This window comes from Protopterus annectens, chromosome 6.part0 (assembly GCF_019279795.1).
Source record: "Protopterus annectens isolate FY-2018-M chromosome 6.part0, PAN1.0, whole genome shotgun sequence".
NCBI lineage: Eukaryota > Metazoa > Chordata > Ceratodontiformes > Protopteridae > Protopterus > Protopterus annectens.
In genome coordinates, this window is record NC_056737.1 from 262,133,917 (window position 1) to 262,161,835 (window position 27,919).

Consider the following 27,919-nt stretch of genomic DNA (forward strand, 5'->3'; position numbering starts at 1 on the left):
CCAAATATATTATTTCCCAGTATCAATTCCAATAGGTCACAGACCAAATTGATGTTAATAACAATCTCTTGTCTATATTGATGTGCAAAAACTCATATGGCCTCTATCCCATATTCATTGGGAATACAGGTGAAAAGACTATTTATATCCATGGTGACCAATCTAATGCCAGAATATGAGTCAAGCTGTTCCATTCTTGCATAAAGCCTCTCTATTAACTGTGATGTATCCTTCAGCACTGTTCGTGTATACGGTAACAATTTTTTGAGCTCTGCTTCAACAAATAGAGAGAGCAGTTCCATGATCCACCTCCTGCCTGATACTATAGGGTGTAGAGGGTGGATCATTGTGATTTTTATGGATCTTTGGAAGACCCTTAATTATAGGTACAGTTGGATGTTCCACATTAAAGAATTCATATAAGTCCTTGTCTATCTCTCTAGACATCAGCTTACCATATAAGGAATCGTTCACTTTGTATATTAATCTTTGCATATGATTCTTATTTATTTTACAACAGGTGTAGACATCTTGCAACAAATCTTGCATTCTCCGAGCATAGTGTGCGGAATCAATCACTGCTATTACTCCTCCTTGTCTGCTGGCTTCATCACCATTTCCTTATTCTGTTGCAATTCCTTCACTGCAAGGTGTTCATTAGGTGATAAGTTGTGCTAGTGTCTCATTTTACCTTCATCTTTGCGATTGGCTACTTCATTCTCACAAAGTCTTATGCACATATCTACAGTTGGGTGACTGAGAGGCATAAATATACTGGGTTTCTTAAAAGTAGATATTTTTTGTGGAGATGTATCCTTAGTCTGATCCATATAGTCATTACCAAAGATATATTTCAGAGTGATATTTCTACCAAAATATCTCAAGTCAGTTGTAAATTCGCTTAAGTCCGATTTAATTGAGGGTATAAAACTTAACCATTTCAGTAACACATTAAATTAATCATTTGTCAATGGCAAACTAGACAAGTTAAATACTAGAGAATCCATGTCGGCTAGTGATTCGTCACACTCTATGTCACCTTCCTTTTCTTCCTCTCTCTGCTCTCGACATCCTTGAGCTCTTCTGTTGGATTAAAAAAGGGACTTGTTGAAAAATAGGTGCATGATTTGAGCCTTTCTTCGGTATGGCTCCTACTTCTTTACTATTTAAACTATCAGTTTCCACTGGTGGACCACAAATGTCTCCCATTTCTCTGTTTTCACCTCCACTGTCTTGTGAAAGTGAAGTAGTTTGTATTATTTCCATTCCAGCCAACAGTACACTGCCAATAGCCTTATTGGTCTTCAGATTCTGGGTAGTTGCATCTTTCTGCTGTTCTTTAGCATCCAAGCTGCTATTTCCACTTGCACATTCACCTGGTGTATTGGTGTTCTTATTTCATTATTTGTAGCAGGAGTATTAGACTGTATATTCCTTCTCTGCATTTTTCTATCTTTGGACCATTCAAACAATAGTTTTAAAGTCATTAAAATCCCTGACCATGACAATGAATTTCTAGATGTTAAATTAACTCTAGAAGAAGGTAAAAGTATTGAAACAACTCTGTACAGAAAACCAATGTGGAAGAACCATATGTTGCACTATTCAAGCATGCACCCAAGACATATTTACAAAAATATAGTGGAAAATCAAGTTATTCGGGTGTCTAGGTTAGGTACAAATGATGATACTCTCATGTCTGAACAAACTAAGTTAATAAAAAAATTTACAGCGAGGGGTTATAATGAAGAAATAAACATGGACCCAGAAAAAGCCATGACCTTACGCCAACAGAGAGGAATGCCTTTGTACTCTAAGAGAACACACATGGCGGAACGTACTAATAGGAACAACAACAATATCCTAAGATGTATACTTACATTCAGTACTGATTGTTCTGATATTTGCAACATCATTAGGAAATATTGGCCTGTCCTTACAGCAGATACTAAGATTAAGAATATTGTAGGGGATTATCCCGACTTTACGTTTAAGAGTAAGAAGAATTTAAAAAGTTTGCTGTGCAACCATGGTGGCCAATTGAATACAAATGCAACAAGAAGGAATAAGGTGACAGGTACACAAAAATGTTTTTTGTAAGGCATGCAACTTCATTAACACCAGAAATATTTTTGAACATACTAACACACATAAAATTTATAGATATTATGGCTTCGCTAATTGTAACACTAAAAATCTGATTTATGTAGCTCTGTGTGATTCCTGCCAAGCCTACTATGGAGGCAAGACGAATAGGAAGTTTAAAGATCGCATTCTGCAACACCAGCTGGACACAGATTCATAGGTAGGTACTAGGCTATTAGCCCTAGGTCCTATATAAGCCTAGCCAAAAAGGTACCCTGGCTTTTACCACCCAAGAAAATTATTTTCCTGTGCCCCTGTCAAGCAGAGCCACACAAGTGATCCATGGAGTGAATTTCCTACTTCCCATCCAATCATCAAGATTTTTCTTGAAGAGTGCTAATGAGTAGCTTTGTTTGACATAGACTGGTAGTCTGTTCCAGAGTATGGGAAATCTCTGGGACAGGAATCTATCCCTCCAGCATGTTCTGTTTATTGTGGTGACAAGGTTTAGGTCCCTAGAGCATGTAGCTTGGAGGGATTGGGATTTCTTTAAGTGGAGCATGTCCAACAGCTCTGGGTTTGATATAGCTTTGTATGTTATTCTACATAAAAAAACAAAATAGACACTAATGCTTTGTGCGGACACATACAGGAGTATTATGGGCATAAATTTACTTTTATAGTAATTTCCCAAGTAAATGATGGAGTTTGTAAAGATCATCTTTTCAATAGAACTGAAAAAGAAAAAATGAAGTGTATTATGAACTTAAGAGCTAACTTTCCACCAGGATTGAACCATATTGTACCACTGAAACCAATATTAAAAGAGCGCAGTCTCAATAGGAGATACTAGTGGCATCTTTGTTTGACTTAAAAGGTGTGTTTGATATGGATGTTTGGAAAAAGGGTTTATAAAGTCAAAACTGGTTTGAGAGGTCACACATCCCTTTCTTTACTGCAGTAAGATTTATATATTTTTGGTGCCAGGAATTGAAATCTGTCGAGTTTTGTGAACTTCAGTTACACATGAATCACAACACTACTGTGGATTGGAATAACTATATGCGAGAGTGTGTGCTACTGCATTACTTTTCAAAGCCTTCTATTAAAATTGGTGGATTAAACAAAATTGTTGAGGTTGATAAAAGTCTTTTTACTTGAAGAGAAAGTAATGTTGTTTGTTTTCTTCCACAACAATGCATTGTTGACGGACTGTGTTGTGAGTCCAAACAATGCTTTCTAGTACCTGCCTCTGACCATTCTGCCCAAACATTACTGTCATCCAGAACAATATAGAAGAAGATAGTATCATCTATTCAGATTGCTGGAAGGCTTACACATCTGATGAATTAAGGGATGCTGGAAACAATCATTTTACTGTGAATCATAAATATAATTTTATGGATCCAGACAGTGGCTGTCATACACAAACTGTGGAGCAATTATGGGGAAGTGTGAAGTGGGAGAATAAAAGACATTGGGGTAGTCCTAAACATCATCTAGAGTCTTACTTGGCAGAGTTTATGTGGAGACGTGCCAACCCCAAGAATTCCCTATTTTCTACTATGTTAACAGGCATTTGTACATTAATGCCTCCTGAATAACTGGTACCGACTCAAGTTTTTGTATCTTATGTATTGTTCAACATATTTAATTAAACTCCTGCATTAAGTTTCTAAACATTACATATTTTGTCTGCTGTCATTCTTTAACTATTCATGTAGATGTCATGCAATTTTACATACATGCATATTAATAATTTGTAAATGATAAGGAGAATCACTTCTTCAAATTTCATTCATTTCTACTAGTTGAAAACGTGGTCATTTATGTTGTCATGGCAACACTTTCTAAGTAGTAGCTGCCACTTTAAAAAAAAAAAAACATGTTCTTAGGTAACAGCTGTTTAAAGCACATGAAGGGTAACAGCTGTGTGAGGATTTAAATCACAGTTGCAACATAATACAAATTACTCTACTGACTTATTTCATGATAAAATAATAGAGAATTTTATTTTAAATACTAGACAAAATTACATCAGCTGTTGCTAATATCCACCACTGCGTTGAATTTTAAATTGTAGTTGAAAGTGTTGCCCCGATAACAGAAAAGTACCAAGAGAAATTACTGCACCCTAATAACTTACTTCAGAGCAAGCAAGGCAGATGTGGTGAATGGTCTTCCAGCTGGTGCTATCTGGTCAAAGACAGAATACAGAATACTCCATCTCTCTGACAGTTCTTAAATTAATATCTCAGATATTATTGCTGGTATAGCTTGCAGAACGACAATTTCTTGTAATCTGACTATATCCCAGATGAAAAACAACCACTGATGCAGCTGGTAGTATTTGGCATCTACCTGTAAAAATACATACACAACGGCTTTTTTCTCAGATCTTTGCAGATCCTGGAAGTCATAAAACAATAAATCACTTCTATGACAATACAAAAGACTTCTCTGGTACAGACATTATGTCTCCTGCTGTACTGAAACTGAAAACATCTTTTTCTGGTGTGGCCATAAAGTAACTTAATTTTAGCTATTTTTCTGATGTTAATCTTCTGTGTCCCAGTTTCCATTGTTAAAATATATACATCTAAACAGCTACAATAGTGTAGGTATATTTTTGTTCTAATCCAGTAGGGAACACTGTGGTCACATCTTTAAACAGCACTATGTAAAATACCTCTTCAGCATATGTCTTATATGACATACATTTCTAATACATTTGTAACACTAGCAAATGAATCATGTTGGTATTCATAAATTACATATTATTTACAAAATTCCAGATAGCTGGGCTGGCAGCATCTCCTTTTGTGACAATGAGCAACTGTCCAATTACTTCAGATTCTGCGTCATCCAGCCCCCTCCACCTTCTGATGATGCATTAGAGGGGTGAGAAACAGTTCTGTATGGAGTTGGCATATTTTCTGTAATCTGCAGCAGACTTTATTACAAAGCAAACAGAATGCAGCACAATTAGTTACTCAGTCAGACAATAAATAAATCCAGTTATATTCAAGTGGAAGGTAACAAAACTAAAAAAGGACAGGATAAGATTCCTAGTAAGGTGTACAGTGGTTGGTAAACATTGTAATAAAACAAATGTAAAACAATTATCTTATAGGTGGGATCATATCTCTCAACCGTCCCTGATTTTCAGGGATGTCTATCTTTTTGACTTAAATTTTAGCTTTGTCCTTCTTAATCCCTATTAAGACTGGTGATTTTTGGAGAAAAGGTGGCGAATTACAATTAATACATAATGACAATAATTGGGTTTATAGACTTTTTACTTTAGAAAATGCATACCTGCGGTGGTGTTGCTGTGGTAGCATTGTCGCCTCACAGTAAGACGCTGTCCGGTTCGATTCTCAGCTAGAGCGTCTTCTGCGTGGAGACATGCGTGAATGGGCATACCTTCGTTGAAGGTTGTGCGTCAGGCCTGGCAAGCCGGTACGTAAAAATCAACTGCCAATCATTAGCAGACCGGAGTTCCGCTGTGGCGACCCCTAACCGGGAAAAGCCAAAAGACACAAACAAACAAACTTCAGAAAATGCATATAAACTTGCATTCTCGTATTCTACCAGTGTCTCAAGTTAATACCGCTAATATTTTAAGTGTCCTGATTGTCCTTTATTATTTTTAGATTTGTCCCATATTCATTTGAGAGCCATGCACAGGATCATACTTCCCAACGGCCTCTGGTTTTGATTCAAATTTTAACTCGGTCCCTCTACTGACTTTCAGAGAAAAACTAGTTAATAAATAATTATAGTAATTAGAATTATAGACTTATTTTAAAGTGCATATTAATTCACATTCTCATATTCTATAACTATTTCAAGTTAATAGTATTAATGCTTAAAAGTATCCCTGTTCTGGATTAGTCCCTGATTTTTTTGAGACTTGCCCCCGACTGGTTGAGAGGCACGTAGGGTTACAGTACAATGGGGTACTCCGCAATGCTTAGTAGCAAAGCACACCCATACCCTGCCTAAAGTGTGTATGTTACACATCTCTCAACCTCTTAGTACAAGAAATCTGGACAAAGCCAAAAATAATGAGAGGAACAATGGCTCACAAATAAGGAAAATTTTTAAATATTGCTGAAAATCAAACGTCTGTTATTATTTAGTTACTTCAGTCCACTTCTCAATGATATGGAAGAAAATCACAAATTTAAGGAAGAACAGACTAAAAATATGATGCAAAAATCTAGCAAGTTGCGAGGCGTGATGTTACATAGTACATAATCAATCCTACAGATCTACGGAAAATATTTACTTATTAAAATGTATAGAAGTACGGAAAATGAATAAATCAACATATACTTCATAAACCCTACTTATTGTTATTTGTTAAGCAAGCTTTCCGCTTTCTTTTCTGATTTGCAAAGTCCCTTTTTTGATGAGAAAAACAAAACGTTCACAAAGGCCGTAGGGGCTCCTGTGATTATTTTCCAGGTACGTAACATACGTAAAAGTATTCTTTACAGTTTCATTCATTTTTTGTAGGTATGGTATAAGTTTTTTTTTATTTTTACTTTGTAATTGAGTTCTCCGCATCAGTAATTTTTTGCAGTAACTACAGAGGGATAAAATTGATCAGTCACAGCTTGAAGTTATGGGAAAGAGTAGTGGAAGCTAGGTTAAGAAGGGAGGTGATGATTAGTGATCAGCAGTATGGTTTCATGCCAGGAAAGAGCACTACAGATGCAATATTTGCTCTGAGAGTGTTGTTGGAGAAATACAGAGAAGGTCAGAAGGAGTTGCATTGTGTCGTTGTGGACTTAGAGAAAGCATATGACAGGGTGCCTAGAGTAGGAGTTGTGGTATTGTATGAGGAAGTCGGGAGTGGCAGAGAAGTATGTAAGAGTGGTACAGGATATGTACAAGGGTAGTGTGACATTGGTGAGGACTGCGGTGGGAGTGACAGATATGTTTAAGGTGGAGGTGGGATTACATCAAGGATCAACTCTGAGCCCTTTCTTATTTGCAGTGGTGATGGACAGGTTGACAGATGAGATTAGACAGGAGGCCCCATGGACCATGATGTTTGCAGAGGACATTGTGATATGTAGCGAGAGTAGGGACCAGGTTGAGGAGACCCTGGAGATATGCTTTAGAGAGGACAGGAATGAAGGTCAGCAGGGCTAAAACAGAATATATGTGTGTAAATGAGAGGGAGGGTAGAGGAATTGTGAGGATGCAGGGAGCAGAGTTGGTAAAAGTGGATGAGTTTAAGTACTTGGGATCAACAGTTCAGAGTAATGGTGAGTGTGGAAGAGAGGTGAAGAAGAGAGTACAGGCAGGGTGGAATGGGTGGAGAAGAGTGTAAGGAGTGATTTGTGACAGACGGGTACCAATAAGAGTGAAAGGGAAGGTCTACAAGAGGGTAGTGAGACCAGCTATGTTATATGGGTTGGAGATGGTAACATTGTCGAAAAGGCAGGAGTCAGATTTGGATGTGGCAGAGTTAAAGATGTTAAGATTTGCACTGGGTGTGACTAGGATGGACAGGATTAGGAATCAGTACATTAGGGGGTCAGCTCAGGTTGGACAGTTTGGAGACAAAGCAAGAGAGGCTAGATTGCGTTGGTTTGGACATGTGCTGAGGAGGGATGCTGGGTATACTGGGAAAAGGATGGAGCTGCCAGGTAAGAGGAAGGCCTAAGATGAGGTTTATGGATGTGGTGAGAGAGGACATGCAGGCGGTTGGTGTGAAAGAGCATGATGGAGAGGACAGGAAGAAATGGAAACAGATGATCGGCTGTGGCCACCCCTAACGGGAACAGCCGAAAGAAGAGGATGATGACTTAGTAATTCAGTGGGGTTAACAAGTACTGGCATTTTGTCAAATAAAACAGGAACTCCTGTCAATCATGAAAGGAACGCCCAAAAACATGCGCGGGGGTGGGGTGGTATTCGACTATAAACTAACTACGAATTAGCGAAACATCGATATTTACCAAAGGGCCTCTGTTCTCAAGTAGCATCCCCCGAACTGACTCCCGTGTGCACCACCCGGTTTATATTAGGTGCCAGAACCCAACACAACACGCAGTAACTGCGTTTTCACATACTCCAACTAAATGAAAAAAGATGTTGGACTTTACCTACAAAAATGACTGCATAAAAACTGACAATAAATCATTGCAATTAAAAATACTCAGTTAAAGCAGCTCAGTGTCTTGAACCCCCGTTTTAAAAAACAAGGTAAAACAACGACGCTACATGTAAAACGTTGACTTAAACCCTTATACACAAACAACCTTTTCCTTATCCGAAAATACTGCCGCTGAAATGAATACAGCTGTAATTCATCCCCCGACCCCCACGGATGTTTTTAACCGGAAACACAGTAACCTCCTGCAGTTGCTATGCGCATGGGTCTTCAGATTTGAATTGTAGTTGACCAATCGGATAGAAGAAAGGATATACCGCTGCAGTTTGAGAGTGCTTCGGTATAGAATGATGTTTTGATAATGTGAAGTAAGAGAACAAGTATATAAAAAAAGAATGACACATGAAAGGTGTGTGAGGGTATGTGATAAGTGACTGTAGGCTCGAGTATATGAGTAGGCGCAGAAGAAAGATATTTTACGGATGTTTGTGGAAGAAAAGAACCTGCAAGGAAGTTGTGTTGTGATCTGACAGAGTTGTTAAATGCTTAAGTTTATGCTTAACAAGATGGTACAGTCGTCGGAGAAGAATGTAATACGACTGGCGGTAGTTCAGCATCTCCGCCAGTATGGAATTAAAATTAAAAACTGGAATTCGAAACAAAGTAGTTACAATAGTAGTAAACACTCTTGCCACGGCCACAAAGATTCGGTAAGTCTTGAGAAAGTATGTGTGTTTGGGAGGATATTTTAAGTGTGTAGTAGGTGTTTGCATAAGGTAATGTATAATTTACGGCTTGGTCCGCCAGGAACCTACAGGAAGGTCACAATTCGTTCTTCGTGATTGCGAAATGATAGATTTGGTGACAGCTATGTGGGTTATTGTTAAGCCTGCATCAAAACTGCATTTTTTGAAAAGTTAATGGGATCCTTTGTGGTGATCGTCCAGTTAAGGTATTTTTAAGGCGATATGACATAAATGTTTACGATGCAAGATGGAACTTACTGAAATAAACGCTATTTTTCCCCATCTTATTACAATTTTCATCAGATGGGTGAAGTGGCGAATCTTGGTGTGCTGTGTGATGAGCTTAAATGAGTGTGTAGCTGTTGCATATATTTGGTTTTCATCCCGAAGTGGTGATCATAGCTCTCAGTTGTCCAGATTTTCGCCTTGTGTTTTAGGTCTATTCCTCGTAAATCATGTGATTTTTCTGGCAAATCAGTGACAACTGAAATTAAGTAATGACAGCAATTTAAGCATCAGTCAAAAACATACAATCTTTTATGCTAACAAGTTTTTAAGATTGTACAATGGATATTTAGAATTTGTTCCTAGTTTTGGGCATACTTTGCCAGCCCTTTGCATGCATGCTGCCGGTCCCTCTTAAAAGAATGGCAAAAGATGCAGAAGGCAAGATAGAGCCTTACAATCTATATTGATCTAAAAGTAGTGTTACCATGTCGTTTTGTATAAGCTCCGTTATGACTGCCTCCTTGATTTTCATACACTATTGATCAGGCTGGTGGATATTTGGGTGTGCTGTGATCCCCTCCACTTTGTGAATTAGTACAGTTACAGTCTTATCACCATTGGTTAGGAACGTTTCAGCATGCTAGCTTTTTTGTTTAACGTGATTGGAGCTTATTTATGCTTTCCTTGATGCTTTGTAGGAAGCATCGATATATGTTCTGTGGACTTAATGCAGGTTTGAGTTTTAATTTTAGTTGTGGCAGCAGTTACATAACATCCATAGTTACGTAAGAGATATTTTGTTTCTGTAATGCTTTAATTTGTTACTGTGATCTCTGTGAAGTTATCACAAAAGTTTTTATGCCGACACTTTTGGTATATCCTGTGGAAGGGTGATCTCGTTTTTTGATGATTATTTTTACTTTTTTTTATTTTGTGATTTTATTTAGAATGCCTTACTATTGTTTTAGCCGTGGAGGCCGAGCTGAATTCATATGTTTGTACTATATTTATCTAAACCTTGTTTTCTGACTCGGCAGCTTTTGAAATGTCCCTTTTCTTTGTCTATGTTCTATATTGTCCCATTTGTTCGTCATCACCAGGGCGAGTGGGAGAAGCTATTATTCAGGTAGGCATCTTATGTGGCTTTTTGTTTCCAGCCCTTGCTTCTCTGCACAGACTCTACATACTCGTGGGGGGTGCTGCTTATTGAACACCTGTCACTTGGACTGGAGGCAGTGCTCCATTTCTCTGTGTCCTAGAGAAAAATTCTGTGATTCTATTTATTTTTGTGAATCTAGTGAATCTACCAAAGGCTGTTTTAACAACAACAAAAAAAATGTTCCAAAATAGTCCACGAAAGAAGTAATTGTGTTTTAGAACTCATTGATAGTATCCAGTCTAAAACTCATTGGTAGTATCCAGTCTAATTTAAGTTATTTGAGGATAATGTCCTAGTCTCTTAATTGATTGTGTCATGTATTGCCCTTATTGAGCTGCATTCTCTGGAGAGTGTGCATGTAGTCAGATAATCATTCAAATTGACACTGACTGCAAAAGTTTACAAACATGGTACCAGCCTATTGGAACTGTATTCTTGTAAATAGGACTGTACAAAGCTCAGTTAATGCTTTGGTAACTGCTCAAAGCACATGTTTTAGGAAAATAAGTGCATATTCTTAAGGAGTTTGGCTTCACTGAGTATAGCTCTGTTCACCACTTGTACAGTATCAGTCCATGTATTCTGTGAGTGCGTGAAGCTACTGTTTTCAGTGTAGATGGGGTGAAGGATACAGAGGTTTTTTTTTTTTTTTAAGTTTTCTTTTATCCAATGTGTATTCTGCAGAGAATTAAGGCTCTGAGCTGCTAAGATGCTTCCTGTCTCTAAAAGGTACAGGGTTCAAATCCTTTCACCTCCATTTGCCTACTGTGATTCTGCGCAAGACACTTAGTTCACCCCTGAAAAGTAAGGCTTGTGGCCAGGGGTTACCTGGTTAACAAATGTATGAAATAAATGAAATGTGTGCTTTTTATATTGGTATGTTTTTGGCTTTTCCCGGTTAGGGGTCGCCAGAGCGTAACTCTAGTCCGCTAATTGGCAGATTTTTATGGTGCCGAGTTGCCAGCCCGGCGCCCAACCTTCAGCGAAGGCACACCCATTCACACATGTCTTTCAGAGGCCACTTGACCACAGGGAGGACATGCAGACTCCACACAGAAGGCACTCCAGCCGAGAATCTAACAGGAGAACCTCTTGCTGTGAGGCAACAACGCTACCGCTGTGCCACCACGGCTGTGTGTTTTTATTGGTATGTAATAAAACGTATTTCATATTGCATACAGTATGGCTGTTTTGTCACTCTCTATGAATAATAGTTTCTCACTGTTCGGTCACTCTCTATGAAGAATAGTTTCTCACTGTTCAATGAGTGCTGAACATACAGTTTAATTTTTTTGTACTAATTACAGATCTGAAGTTGTAAGTCTTTACTTATTTATTTATTGTTTGTTTGTTTACACTTAGGACCTCAGTTCCATCCTTGGAACAGATACGGCTATTTCCCAGCTCGCGCAAGCCAAAAACTCTCAGCTAAGAAACTACCCACAGTGCCCCTCTCTTAGCTACTCCAGATCTCGTTTGCAGTGTTCCTAGTCAGACATGTTAGCCATCTCTCTCAAGCTAAGTAATAATTTTTAATGATAGTTTTTCTTCTAATTTTCAAAATTTTTAGTCGGTCGTTTATCACTGTCACCCATTACCTAGGCCTATTTCCTACTCTTTTTCTTGGTAATTTAATCTTTTACCCCTTTTGACTGTCCCTCTCTTCTGTCTTTGGCAGGCCCCCTTTACTAGTGATATTCCTTAACATAACTCCACTGCTATTTCTCCCATAAATTTCTTCTACAGGATAATTTTGTTTTCATTTACCATGTCAGACAAAGTTGAGTTTTAAACATTGTGACAAGTGTGGATGTAAGATGCCCAACTCAGATGCACATGTTCGTTGTGTCTACTGTTTGGGCGTGGATCATTTAAAAGCTGATTGTGACATTTGTGCTGGTTTTTCTAACTGGACACTAGCAGAACGTAAGAATAAACTTATTTTAAAGGTTTACTCAAGGTACCTTTCTCGGAGGCTCTATCTGGGTCGGAGGTCGCACCCCCTCCTAAGACCAAAAAATATAAGGAAAAATGGAGTTGCTCAGTTCCTGCATCTCTGTCAGTTACCGAACCAAGTCTGCTCCGTGGTTCACCGGCGCCCTCGGCGCAGACCTCTTTGGCACCGGGATCTGTATCCCCTCCTTCGGTGCCCACCATGGTATTCACTCCTATCTCTGCTCCAAACAGAGCACCACTAACTTCAGTGCCATCTTTGGCTCCTACATCCTCTCCGATGACTGTTCATGTCTTGGCTCCATCCCTGTCCATGGTGCCGACAGTCACCCCTGCTCCATGGGCTCCAATGACTGTACATATCTTGGCATCATCCCTGTCCATTGTGCCGACAGTTTCCTCAGCTCCAATGACAGTACATGCCTCGGCACCATCCCCGTTCACATTGCTGACAGCTTCTTCGGCTCCATGGGCTCCGATGACTGTACATGCCTTGGCACCATTCCTGGCCATGGTGCCGACAGTTTCTTCGGCTCCATTGGCTCCAAAATCCGATTACCTGCCAAGGACAAGATATTCTCCTACTTACGATCCTTTCTTGGGGCAGAAGTTTAGTCCCTTTCTAGAAAGACCTGATTCCCCTTCTGCAGCCTCTCTTGGATCCACTAGGAGTTTTTCTGAGCTAGACCTAGTGCGGGTTGTGGACCAGCTTCTGGTAGCTAGGGATTGCCCATTCCAGCTAGACCTTCCATCCCCTCTGGCTCGGAATCCTCTATCTCATCTTCCTCTGCTTATCCTCTTCCAGCACCCACTTCGGTACATATTGTCTCTGCTCCGTCGGCACCGATCACCCTTGCAGCATTGGTTATGATGGAACCGATGCTTCCTCGGAGCAGTGCTTGGACCGTCCGTACCTTGGTACCTAATCTGGCACCTATTTTCTCGCTGGCACTGTCTGTGTCCACGGTTCCGACAGTTCCCAGTTCTCTCTTCACCCTGCAACTGGAACTGTGCTCGGGTGCACCTGCTGTACAGGTGATGGATAGGGCCCTTCACTCCAAAGGCTCACAACCAGCCCCTAGGACACCAGTATCAGAACCCCCTGTGAAGGGAATCCCTTCTCCGGTGTCCTCTTCAGAAGATTCCACTGGAGAGCTACCCCGGAAGAAACTGTGCAAGAGGAAGCACCTTGAGACCCCGGAGGAATTTATCACAGAAGGCACTGATTGTGATGAAGGGGAAGGGTCCCCTCGTTCTCCCCCAGATGACGTTTCATTCGGAGATGTTCTCGAAATCCTCAAACAGCGGGGGAATGGAAGTCCTCTATTCCTTCTTCTGAGGAATCGGTGTTTCTACAGGCCTTCCGTGCCCGGCCATCTACTTCCTGGGTGATCCCACCAGCAGATGATCTTGTTAAACTAATTGTGCAAAGTGCCTGGAAGGCCCCAGACAATGTAGAACCTGTTCTCTGGAGGCCGGACAAAAATTTTATCTACACCTGAAGACCAGCCCCACTGGTCCAAGCAGCTGACAGTTGATTCTATGGTAAAACGAAAAAAAGGCTTCCACCACAACGAAAAGTTCACTGAGAAATTCTGTTAAAATGTAGGCTTTAATAAAACAAAGAAATAAAAAGCACAAATTGTGCTATTCAGGTTGCAGATCAAACAGGATAAGCACTTTCAGTTAAAAAAAAAAAAACCTTCTTCACATCCTAGTGTGTAGGCCTGACTTACTGTTGTTAAATAAAGATCCTTAATTGCTCAACCAATCACATACAGCAATCAGATGCACGCCTTCCTTAAGCCTCCATTTAATTTCTTAATTAGGCTTCTCTCTTTCAAAATAGGTTTAATAGGAACTACTCTGAGCCCTGGAAGTAAATTAGCTCTGAGGTTCATGATCCATTTGCTTTCTTCCTTTTCAGTTTTGTTGACAATGTCTCCTCCACGAAGGTTAGTAGTCACATTTGAGATAACCATAAAGCTAAATGAATGCCCTGTATTTTCATACACATGTCCATATAGGGCATTGGTTACCACTTTATTCTTGATGTCTAACAGATGGCGAAGTATTCGTTCCTTAAACTTTCTATTGGTCTTTCCTACATAATAGGCTTGTCCCCAGCAATCATCTCACTGTGGGGATGTTCTTACGGTTATGTGAGAATGAGGTGTTTGAAGGAGGTCAAAAGGAAAAAAATAAACACTATTACAATTTAACACAGGATGAGTTTCAGGCATTAAAAGAATTGCAAACAATGAAAGAAGTTATTTTCAGGCCAGCTGACAAAGGAGGAGCTTTAATAGTGATGAATTCAACACAGTATGCCCAGAAAATGCAGGATATGTTAAGCCATAGTGATACATACCACAAAATTGAGAAGTATCAAGTAGACAGATTGATTTCCTCAGTAAAGAATGTCCTGTATGACAAATTAATGACTAGAGCAAGTGATAAAAATCTATATGACTTTCTTGAAATGGTATATCCAACTATACCTGTTATCAAAGGGTTGCCTAAGATTCATAAGAACAGTGTTGACCCCCCTCTGAGACCGATAGTTTCGGGGAGAGGATGGGTCACTGAGCCCATTTCAATCTATGTGGAAACTGAACTCAAGAAGTTGTTGCCTTTCGCACATACTGTCTTGAGGGACACTGGTCAGCTGCTGGAGAGACTGTATGAAAGAATGGAGCAAGAAAGCTCCATAGACAACCTCATTTTGGTGACGATGGACGTCAACAATTTATTCACTTGCATACCCAACGATATAGGTATAGAAGCAGTAAAGGACTTTGCCTCTCGTTTTGAAGTAAACATGGATGTGAACCTAGTATGCAGCTTCCTGGAATTGGTCCTGGAGAGCAATGTGTTCCTGTATGGTGAGAGCTACTGTTGGCAGAAATGGGGGGTAGCCATGGGCACCCCCTGTGCAAACGGCTATGCCAATATAGTCCTAGCTGAATGGGAAAGGCAATGGGAAATGGATACAAAAAATGAATGGAAGGAATGCATCATCTTTTACAATAGATTTGTGGATGATGTTCTATTCCTATGGAAAGGCAGTATGCAACGCCTAAATGATTTTGTCAACTATTAACAAGTACGACTAGCTTTCTAAGATTCGAAGTGAAAACATAAGCAAATGAGATTGAGTTCTTAGATGTGAGAATTTCAGTGAATAAAAGCAAAGGAATCGGCACCACTGTATTCAGGAAATCAAACTGGAGGAACCATATGCTATACTACAATAGCATGCACCCGAGACATGTTTTTCAGAATATTGTTGAAAATCAAGTGACCAGGATATCCAAGCTCTGTACTGACAATGATGATTTTCTGCAGGAACAAGACAAACTATTACAGAATTTTGCTTCAAGAGGCTATAATGAAAAACAATTAGTCATGAGTAAAGGCAAAGTAATGTCCATTCGATACAACAAAGGGCAACCGTACTACTCGAAACGGAAGCAGAGTGATGTGAAGAAAGGTGGGAAAAGCAACAGTCTCAGATGCATGATGACCTACAGCACTGACTCCTTTGATGTCCGTGAAACCATCAAGAAATTTTGGCCAGTCTTAACTGCTGACAATAAAATTAAGAGAATTGTAGGGGAGACCCCTTAAGTTTGGTTATAAAAACAAGAACTTAAAGGATTTATTGTGCAACTATGATGGAATACCTAACAAGCAGAGTACAGAAGGAAGAAATAGGTTAGGAACTTGGAAATGTGGCTTTTGCAAAGCTTGCAGCCACATTAAATGTTCCAACAGTTTTGTTCATCCGGTAACTAACAAATGCTATAAGTACTCTGGTTTTGCTAACTGCAACACCAAGAATGTTATATACGTTGGCACTTGTAATTTGTGCCAAGCCTGTTATGTAGGAAAGACCAATAGAAAGTTTAAGGAACGGATACTTCGCCATCTGTTAGACATCAAGACTAAAGTGGTAACCAATGCCCTATATGGACATGTGTATGAAAATCCAGGGCATTCATTTAGCTTTATGGTTATCTCAAATGTGACTACTAACCTTCGTGGAGGAGACTTTGTCAACAAAACTGAAAAGGAAGAAAGCAAATGGATCCTGAACCTCAGAGCTAATTTATTTCCAGGGCTCAACAGAGTAGTTCCTATTAAACCTATTTTGAAAGAGAGAAGCCTAATTAAGAAATGAAATGGAGGCTTAAGGAAGGCGTGCATCTGATTGCTGTATGTGATTGGTTGAGCAATTAAGGATCTTTATTTAACAGCAGTAAGTCAGGTCTACACACTAGGATCTGAAGAAGGTTTTTTAACTGAAAGCGCTTATCCTGTTTGACCTGCAACCTGAATAGCACAATTTGTGCTTTTTATTTCTTTGTTTTATTAAAGCCTACATTTTAACAGAATTTCTCAGTGAACTTTTTGTTGTGGTGGAAGCCTTTTTTTTCATTTTACTATTTTTGCCTATTAAGGCTTCCTCTGGAGGTGGTTTTTGGTTTGGTTGTTTGTGTTGATACTATGGTCATGGCGGTGGCCAAGAGGGAACTGGCAGAAGATTAGTTCCACAGTTCATCCTCCAGCTAGGGAATCCTGGAGCATGGACAGACTAGGGAAGCAGACTTGTGCTTCAGCGACCTTCGCCATTCGGTCGCTGAATTATCTGGCGCACTTTACTCGCCTCCAAAGAGACCTAATTTCTGAAATGGCTTCCTCTTTGGTGGGGGTACTGGCTGATGAGGTGCGTGACACTGTTGCCTCGCAGCTAGCTACCCTTCTCCAACTCTTCGATGCGTTTGATATCTCACACCGCCAAGGGGGCAGCTCGAGCTGCCGCATCTGGTGTTGTCATGAGACATGATGCTTGGATGCAGTTGTGTGATTTCGCAGACCCTTTTAAATCTTCCTTTGTTAACACGCCTGTTAACGACTCTGCACTTTTTGGACCCAAGGTACGTGACACACTTACACGTAGTGAGAAAGACGGAAAGACCTTGTCTGCTGTGGGCATACGCTTTTCTAACCCCCAGAGACCCTACTCCAGGAAAGATATGGTTCAAGAAATCCCAAGGATCCTTTCGTGACACTCGTGAGCAGTCCCCCTGGGGCGGGGGGGGTCTATTTATAAGGAAGATGCCCCTTTCGAGGTGGAAGGGGTTCGCGTAACCAGGGAGCGAGAGATTCTTTCTCCGGCAGACCCTACTAGTCCTCCTGAGAAGCTGCCCGATTGCTTTCCTCTGGAAGCAGTCGAGGGTCATTTCTCTGCATCTACCAGCCTAGCATCTTATTACTACCAATGTTTGGGTGCAGAGAATAATTATCCAGAGACTACCAAATACCTTTTGACCTAACTCCCAGACCCGTCAAATGAATCCCCCGATGTACCATCCAATCAGAGGGGATTAGCAGTCTTAGAAATAGAAAAACTGCTAAGAAAAAGTCATCCAACCAGTCCCACCAGAACAGACAGGATCCGGGTTTTACTCGAGGTTCTTTTTAAAAAGGCAGGGGACTGGAGACCAATCCTGGATCTCGGCCTACTCAACAAATTTATCAAACCTTAAAAATTCCGGATGGTCACAATGCAGTCCATTCTTCCCTTCCTAGTGAGGGACAATTGGATGTGTTCTATAGGCCTACAGGGTGCGTACTACCATATAAAGATGGATCACTGCTCCTGAAGGCTTCTCCTCTTCCGGCTGGGAGACTATCACCAGTTCAGGGTACTGCCATTTGGTCTTTCAACAGCCCCCCCCCCCCCGAGTGTTCACCAAATGTATATCAGTTGTGGTAGCTCATCTTTGACTACAAGGATTCCATGTGTTTCTCTATCTAGACGACTGGCTCCTTACTGCTCCGACCAGGAATCTCCTAGTCCGCAGCCTCTAACACTCAAGATCTCGCTATCTGCTTAAGGATTACAATCAACGAAGACAAATCTCAGATGTCTCCAACGAAGACACTGGAGTTTATTGGAGCGGTCTTCCACACAACATCCTGTCAAACTTCTCTTCCCCTCACAGGCTTTTGAAAATAAGACACCAAATTCAAGACCTTCTTTCTCGCGCGTCTTGTACTGCAAATCTTGGGGTCCATGGCAGCTGCCATTACTTTGGTATCACTGACGAGACTGCACTTGAGAATCCTGCAGTGGCTCCTCTCCGCATAATGGTCATTAACCCACCCACTCAACCACATGATACGCCTTACGAACCATTACAAGGAGGAAATGCTATGGTGGATGGAGCCACAAAAGAATCTTTGGTGTTGACTGTTCTGTCTTCCCCATCCCACGGCCACGGTGACCACGGACGCATCTCTATTAGGGCGGGGGGCATTTCCAGGGAAAGACTGTCCAAGGCACCTGGACCCCCTTGAGGCCAACTTGCACATAAATGTCCTGGAACGGAGGGCAGTTCCCGTAGCCTTGCAAGCGTTCCATGCATCCATGCCTTCATGTATCATTGCAATTCAGTCAGACAAAATGTCAGTCATCTGGTATATCAACAAGCAAGGTGGAACCAGACCTTGCCCCCTGTGTCAGGAAGCCATGAGGATTTGGCACTAGGTGAGAGCTTCCAATCGCTTTCTTATAGTAATGCACATTCCCATTAGTTCCAACCTTATTGCAGACAATCTGAGCAGGAACATCCTGATGCCTCACATGCCTCACGAATGGTCCCTCAATCCTGTAATAGCAGCTCGGATCTTCCAACATTGGGGTAAGCCTTGCTGCGACCTGTTTGTTTCTCCCCTGAATTACAAATGCAGGAGCTATTTTGCCTTGATTCCCCCTCTGGGGGAACCGAGGGATGCTGTAACGCATGATTGGCCCCCGGGTCTTCTCTATGCCTTTTCCCCCCGTTTCCCCTCATCCCAAAATTTCTCCAGAAAGCTCAGGGGTTGAAAAACAAAGTGATCCTCATTGCTCCCTACTGGCCATCTCAAGTCTAGTTCCCTTTTCTATGGCCTCATCTGATTCACAGCCCCGTGGATCCTGGATCATTCTCAGGACCTGTTATCCCATCCTCAGGGATTGATTCATCCGAACCTGCACAGTCTCAAGCTCACAGCCTGGTTCCTCCACTTCCAGTGATTGCCAGACTGCCTGACAATCCCGTCTCCTGTTCGTGAAATTCTTCTGGCCTCACACAAACCTTCCACTGGAAAGGTTTATTCTAGTAAATGGACTAGGTCCTCTATTTGGGCCAAAGACCAGAACTTGGACCCTTTCTCTCTGCCTATTCAAAAGATTCTGCAATACCTGACTACTCTTCTGCATGCAGGAGCCTCCGCTTCAGTGATCACTGTACATATAGCAGCTATCGCCAATTTTCATAATGGTCTTGAAAATTCTTCAATTATGTCACACTGCCTATACAATACTTTTTTGAAGGGAGTATTACATGTTAAATCTCTGGTCAAGCCTCCCTTAGATTCCTGGGACTTAACTCTGGTGCTTTAATCTCTTACAGGCTCTCCCTTTGAGCCCTTTGATTCATGTGATTTGAAATTTTTGTCTTGGAAAACCATACTTCTAGTAGCACTCACCTCAGCGAGAAGAGTTTCTGAGCTGCAGGCCTTTGAGTGTCAAGAGTCCTTACTTGATCTCCCACACGGATAGGGTGTCCCTTCGTACTGACCCTTCCTTCTTGCCCAAGGTCATTTCTGTTTTTTCCATTATTCAATCTGTTGACCTGCCAGTTTTCTTCCCAAGGCATTCTAATATAGGGGAGTACCTTTTGCACACCCTTGATGTGCGCCGACAGCTTCGTTGTTATTTGGACAGGACTAAATCTTTCAGGAAAACGGACCAATTGTTTGTGGTCTTTGCCAGATTGGGTAAACCTGTTTCCAAAGTGACTTTATCCTCTTGGCTTAGAAACGTTTTTATCTATCAACATAATAATCTACCCTTGCTTTCCAGAATACAGGCTCATTCTATCAGATCAATGGCTACCTCTATAGCTTTTCATTCCAGAGCCTCTATGGATGATGTATGCGCAGCAGCCACATGGGCAAGACCTCATACCTTCATATCTCATTACAAATTGGATTTGGCCTCCAGGGGACGAGCATCTTTTGGTTCTATGGTGCTCAAGAATATCCTTCTTAGGGCCACCCAGGACTCCAGTAGCTGGGGACTCGGTCCTAAGAGTAAAGAATAAATAAAGATTTGCAACTTCAGATAAAGTTATGTCTTACCATAACGTTCCATCTGAGTTGTAGATCTTTATTCTTCACTTCCCACCTCTCTAGTCTTCTCTTCCCGCCCTCCTTCTCTCTGTCTGGACTCCTGGTGGACCTCAGGTACTCCTGGTTAAGGTATCTGCTCAGGCAGAGCCTCCTACTTTTCCTGTTACTACATCTTTACCTAGGGCGGGCAAACTCCATCTGGAGTATCTAGGTGAGGGGGATTGAGGGTAGGTTCTTGGCTGAGAGTTTTTGGCTTGCGCGAGCTGGGAAACGGCTATATCTGTTCCAGGGAAATGGCCATATCTGTTCCAAGGACGGAACCAAGGTCCTAAGTGTAAAGAATAAATAAAGCTCTACAACTTAGATGGAATGTTATGGTAAGACATAACTTCTTTTTTTTACTTGTACAGTTCTGAATGTTGTATCATTCTTGATTGTTATGATGGTAACTGGGTGAACTACTTGTCAATGTTCGGATGCATACTGAATGTAAGTTTTCATGGATGGTACTGCAACATCTTTACGTGGATGGTTTTAAATGCTGTCCTACTGTTCAGATGATTGCTAGATGTACTGTATTTACTGTTTACATTCCATCATTTTTATTGTAGTGTTTGCCTTCCTGTTCCAGGTCTTGGGTAAAAAGGTTACATGAACTGAGATTCCTTACCTGGTTAGCAAATGTTAAATGATTTAAATTTAATTCTGTCATCATCTGCATTGGTGTAGTCTAGAATGGGTTACTTATGACTTTGTATTAATTGACTCTTGGGATAAGGATAATGGTTCCATGATCTTTTGATCTTCAATATACAGACTATAACAATGTTGTCAGCATGATAGCCAAGATATTGATGCATGTAGTTGGAATTTGTTTGTTCCAGATTTCAAGTAATGCGGTTGAATAATATTTGGGCCTACTGAGTAGTTATGGCCCAGTCTGTTTGCATTGTTGTTATCTCCATAATAATCACTCTTTATGTAACTTTTACATGCTGGAGTTTAGTCAGGTAAATTTTCTCTAAAGTAACATTGTCTGCCACTGAAATTCTGCTGACCCCACCAACAGATTTTAGACTGGCATGCTTTGACAGATTTTATACAACTGTAACGTGCATGTTTTTATATTTTAAATTGTCAACTAATTCTGTTCTGTAGCTGAAATTCGGTGACATTTTTCCTTAGAAATTTGGTAAATTTTGAAATTGTTTTGAGAGATATGTTTTGAGAGATATGGCCTTGTATCAGGAAGTGTGCTGGGTTACCTAATGCTGTTTTTGAAGCACGTAAAAAAAAAAAAATTGAAAAACGTTTGCAGGAACCACTAGATTTTTCCTGCACCACCATGTGGGTGATGCCCAACACACCCCCAACTTGTGTGGACCAACTTCAAGGTCGCACAGCAGTGAAGAAAAGGGTAACTGCACCATCACTAAAAATGTTTTATGATGCTGTTTGCTTCATACCTTTAGTTCATGCGACATACGGCGTAAGGCTGGACTGTCCAAGTACCTTGTCCTGAATATTTTATAATAATCTGAAAGCAGATTAGAACAGAATGGTTATTGAAGATGGCAGTCACAGCATAAAGTAGAAAACTCAAACTAAAAATTACGTTTCTTTAAACATAGAAACTATATATTTAATTCTGTACAAAACTGAAATTTCCATTTTATAAGTGGGATAAAATTTATTTGGTAAAAAATTTATTTGGTAAATTTAAATTTGTTTCTTTGGAAGTTAGGTGCATACTCTTAAGTATATATTGTAGATAATTTATGTAATTTTCAGGGAATTTAATGGAATAAGACTGGACCACACCATTTTGGATACAGGCCTTTACATACATGGATAAAAAAATATTAAAAGTCTGTAATGGGGACATTAGATTTTTTTTTTTTTAAATGTTCATATGTGAAAGGGATAAACTTGTAAAGAGACGTGAGGCAAAATGCTTCACTGGTAATTGCCCCTCTCTTGCAAATTTTTTCATAATTTTATTTTGCCTTTTTTTTTTTTAAGTTCATATTTTGTTTGCTACTTTGTGTACATTCATAGTTCAGGTTTTTGAGTTTGTCTTTTAGTATCAGTGTTATGGTCTTGTAATTTTAAACTTAAGCCTTACAACAGGGGGGCATTAAAAATTCTGTTTTGCTATCTTAAAAATGTTCTACTGGCGGTAGTCAAAAACACCTGTGTATTGAGATGACAACTTGTCACATATCAGTCCAGATTCAGCTTTCACTGACTATTTTAGGGCAAGATTTATTTTAGTGTGATTTCTGTATTTTTATTAGTTTAGTTATGATGTCATTTCTTTTCCCCCTCTAGAAAGACACCCTGTAAATAAAAAGTGATTATCTGAATATATATTCTTAATTATCTTGTCCCCCCCCCCCCAAGACTGACCTCTGTCTGCAAGGCAGGAACGTTGAAAGATGTGTTGAAATCATAGAAATAAGCTGTGATTCAAATGGCAGTCTGGCATTGCATCTTATGTGTTAAGAAAATGCACAGGAAGTTGAGCCAACCACTGAGGCAGTTCTGCTGTAGAGTAATCTTTCTATGTCAGTTGAAGTGGAAAACATTTTTTCTATTTTTAAACACTAACAGAAAAGCTTTTTAGTAACAGTTCAGTGCTGTTGTAGAAACAGTTGGCAACAGAACTTGTACAAATTAACGTTGGTCTTCTCCCATCTCGTTAGCACATTGACTAACCATAAAAGGACCGCGGCAGCCAGAAACTGAAAAAAGTTATGTTCTGTACTGTATTAATTGCTTCAAAGCACTCCAAGTAGTTATTACTGCATTTTTTTGTTCTAATCGAAAATGTGGTGATGAGCCGAACAATCGGACATGCTTGTGTTTTTAATTGGGCTTACTTTCTTACCATGTTGCATTATGGTTCTGTAGGGGATGAAATTCCAACCCTGCATTTTTGTGCTAAATCTTATTTGAATTTGTTTAAAATAAGTTCATGATCACTGCTAACAATGAGGATCTCTAGACAGATTGTCTAAAACTTTTCCAGTATTATTCTGTAGTTTTAGTTTCTTCATCTTTTAACACTACTGTAAGCATTGTCTGCTGCTACTGTAAAGTAATGCTCGCATTAATTTTTGAAAATACAGGTATCACTTAGTTCCTTAAGTCAGTTTGTTTCTGCCATTGCAGTCAAGTTTCTTTGCTCTAAAACTCAACGTAAAAAGAGTTTCAAACTTTCAAAAGCTCAATAGGTTTATGGCCTTGCTGAAGAAAAAAAAGCACCTGTAAGTGATGGTATCCAGTGCTAGCCCCACCTCTGGGCCAGTAGTCGAGGAGCCTCAATCCTCACAGCTGGCACTTGTGGGGAATGTTCACTGGGAGGATAAAAGGTATACACACAGTATCTCCAGATGCAGCTGTCTGTATCAGGCTCATTCGAGCACAATTTCCCTTAAGAGCACATGGGAGAGACAGTCATCATGGGGCTGGCCTCTCCCTCTTTCTCCAGATCCTCTATAAGGCTCCCCACTGGCACAGCTATAGAGTTGAGACCACAGCTGAGTGTCCAAGCCAAGACCTCCAGCACCCTCTCTGTCCAACCAGCGCTTTGTGTTCCTGCCCAAGTAGCTGATACACACACACTCTTGGATGTTTGATTTATACACACCTGGGAAAGGCTGGGACAGGTTTATTAGCTATGCCGCCTTCTGCCCAGAGTGTAAGGTAATTATGACTGCCACCAGACACTCCTGCCAGCTACCTTAAGGCTCTTCCAAGGGTACCCAATATACTGAGTGAAATTAAATCGGATGGTAGTTTGACCAAGAGTAAGGCTATTAGGAGTGGCCCACTCAGTGTCACCAAATAAACATGCAAATACTCTCAAAACTTATCTCTACAAAGATCAGCCACAATGAAAGGTTTTAAATATATTAAATTACAGGAAATACTTAAAGTAACAAAGCATGAAGGACATGTCAGACAAATAAATCTCAACTAAGCTTCACTACATTCCTGAGTGAATCTGAGAATTATAGTATTCTCTACTTGCTTAATAGAGCAAGCAGATGATGTGGTAAATGGTCCTTCTTGTTGTCAGGCCCAAGACAGAATACAGAATGCTCAGTCTCACTAAGAGTTTTCAAAATAATATTTAAAATATAACTTCTGGGATAGCTTGCAGAATGGCATCACTTTTGTTCATCTTGACTTCTAGTTGTTATGCAAACCCCCATTGCTGGAAGCTGGCAGGATTTAGCACGTACCTGTAAAAAATAAACACACAAGGTCTTTTGCTCAGATCTTTGGCAAGTGCTGGAAGTCATAAAACAATTTCATATTTCCATGCTTCCAGGGTAGTAATTAGGTCACCCTAAAGACAATATAGAAAGCTTCCTAGTTTCTGGCTGCCTTGAAACATGTGAGGTAGCATCTGTATGGCCTAGCCTGTAAAGTGATTTAATTTTGGATATATTTTAAAGTTTGTATCAAACAACAAAAATACCTGTATGTGCTGGATAAATGCTTCACCAGACACCACAAAAAATAAAGTCCAGCAGAAATCAGTAAGGCGAAGCAAAACCAAGCTATCCATAAAACAAATGAGTTTTATTTGGACAAACAACCATAAGCGCTTTCACAGTATTAAAAATGCTTTTTCAGATGTATAAAATCACTACCATGCCTTCTCATTTATACAGATCTTAAAATCACATGGTACAAAAGCAATTACCTCTTAAAGGCACAAAACGTTACCCTATGCAAAATATTCTAAAAGCCTATAATTTTCTCAACCTATAAACTATATAAATGCATAAAATGCGTATATAATTCTAATAAAATTAATTAATTTTATCTGAGAAGTGAACGTGCTTTTAACATAGATTTTATCGGAACGTTATCATTAAGACCTGAGCCAGTATCAGTTCTGAGTCTAATTATCCGTTTACTCTCCAAAGGCTCTGTTACATTACATATATCACCCCCTCTCAAACCTATTTCTACTTTGCCTATAACCAAAAACTTAAACTTGTGTTCAGAAGAAGTTTCTATCACATGTTTGGCAAGGACATTACTTCTAGAACCATTCCTAATGTTACATAGATGCTCCCTTACTGGATCCTTCAGACATCTATCGGTCTTTCCTACATATTTATTTATTTTATTTATTTTTTGCATATAACACTGTATACTGTTACATGTAGCCTCAACACTAAATCTGTATATTCTACCTTTATCTTGTTGTAAAAATTCCCCTGATCTGTCTCTGTACTCGCAATAATTGCAACTATGACATGGTCTAGTAAGAAAATTACTGTCATTTTTCTTGTATTTAACTTTTCTGGGTCCTACTAGATGCTTAGGATAACACAACACCTGTTTCAAAGATTTTCTTCTTGTACACAACTTGGGACCTTCCCCCACTATTTTCTTTATTTCTGGGTTTGTGGTCATAATCTTCTTAATAATAATAGCTACTATCACCAGAATACTTATTTTTATTTTTAGATAAAGGTGGAGTAGATGAAAAATATGGTGGTCTGTCATCTTCCCTACTTTTAACCACACATTCTAATGAACCGTGTACCTTATATTTACTGCATCCTCTTGCTATAAATCTCTCTCCCAAATCCACTATCCAATCATTTGCATTTACCTGAGATATCCTTAAGCCTTGCCCCTCTACAATATTCTTAAAAATGTAATGTGGATGCATATTACTGTGATATAAAGTATTTTTCTAGCAAGGCTTTCTGTACAGCAGTGTGTCTATAGTACCATCTTGTTCCACCTTCATTAACACATCCAGATAACTAATTTCTTTATTCGCATGGTTTGCAACAGATTTCAAGAAGGTAGTGTTATTTATATGCTCAACAAATGTCATTAATTCTTGCTCGCTCCCATCCCAAATTCAAAACAAATAGTCCTTCTATAAAACACATTTTGTAGAAAAAGAGCTTTTAAAACATTGTTCAAGTCCCAAATCAACATAAGGTTGGCATAGCTTTTGGCACTACGCCATCCTTTTGTAAATATTTTTTTTCTAAAGCTTCTGAAGGTATAACTAATATTGTTAAGAAACCGTGGAAGATTATGGCCACGAACCCAGAAATAAAGAAAATAGTAGGGGAAGTCCCAAGTTATGTACAAGAAGAAAACATCTTTGAAACAGATGTTATCCTAAGCATCTAGTAAGACCCAGTAAAGTTAAATATAAGAAAATTGATAGTAAGTTACTAGACCATGTCGTAGTTGCAGTTATTGTGGGTAAATAGTTCAGGGGAATTTTTTACATCCAGATCAAGGTAGAATGTATAGGTTTAGTGTTGAGGCTACATGTAATAGTATACATATAGTATATCTAACATATTGTGTTGCCTATAAGACTGACAGATGCTCCCTTACTCGATCCTTAAGACATCTATGTAATATTAGGAAAGGTTCTAGAAGGTATGCCCTTGCCAAACGTGGGAGAAACCTCTTCTGAACATAAGTTTAAGTTTTTGGTGATAGGCAAAGTAGAAATAGGTTTGAGAGGGAGTGATAAATGTAATGCAACTGAGTCTTTGGAGAGTAAATGGATAATTAGGCTCAGAGCTGATACTGGCTCCGGTCTCAATGATAAAGTTCCAGTAAAACCTATGTTAAAAGCACGTCCACTTCTTAGATAAAATGATAATTTTATTATGTTTATGGTACTTGCGTATTATTGCAACCACACACTGTTAGCGTTCAAGGCATTCTCTGCAACATTCCATTCAAGGTGCCGCTGAGAATGCAGTGTGTGGTTGTAAAAATAAGTAAACCATACTTTCTTATCCAGCCTGCAGAAGCCCTGAGGCAGTCGATTATGCAGACCATTCCTCAGGAAACAGTGGGAGTTTCTTCCATCTTCTTCCAGGCTGAAACACATTGGAAACACTAAGCAAATTATTGATGTCAATTAATTATTCTCAGTGATTGTATGATACTGCTGACGACATTCTCGGCAATGTTACTGAAATAACTCAGTCATTGGATACAAGGTAATAGGCAAATGTTTGCATAACCCTCTAACTTCCTTCTCCAAAATGTGTAATACTACTTTTCACAATTTTACAGACAGCTTTCGCATAGCTGTCACCCAATCAGGGACAAATTTACATTACATTTGTTGTCTGGAATAGTTTTAATGGGTATGCTTATTAAAACCACTTGCAGTTTTCTACTTGCATGTTTATTAAAACCACTTGCAGTTTTCTACTTGCATGCTTATTAAAACCACTTGCAGTTTTCTACTTGCCGTTTTGCTTTTATGTTGTGCCCTTCTTTTTTATAGCTGATATTCCATTCTGAAAAGGTTTACAGTATATCGGCCTTTCCTTATTTGATTGCAGTGTTTTTACTGTACACAGGCGGGAAAGTTGTTGTGTCTTTCGGCTTTTCCTGGTTAGGGGTTGCCAT

The 27,919-nt window shown here is 39.8% G+C and overlaps 1 protein-coding gene across 2 annotated transcripts in view; it reads left to right on the top strand.

Moving 5' to 3' along the window:
- The first annotated feature begins 8,487 nt into the window (after nucleotides 1-8,487).
- The window catches only part of LOC122804250 (rho GTPase-activating protein 11A-like), a 1,502,515-nt gene continuing 1,483,083 nt past the window's right edge, over nucleotides 8,488-27,919 (top strand). For both annotated transcript variants that reach the window (XM_044074009.1, XM_044074010.1), the window contains exon 1: nucleotides 8,488-8,928. In XM_044074009.1, the coding sequence (XP_043929944.1) occupies nucleotides 8,761-8,928 (168 nt within the window). In that variant the 5' untranslated portion in view covers nucleotides 8,488-8,760. The remainder of the gene's footprint in view (nucleotides 8,929-27,919) is intronic.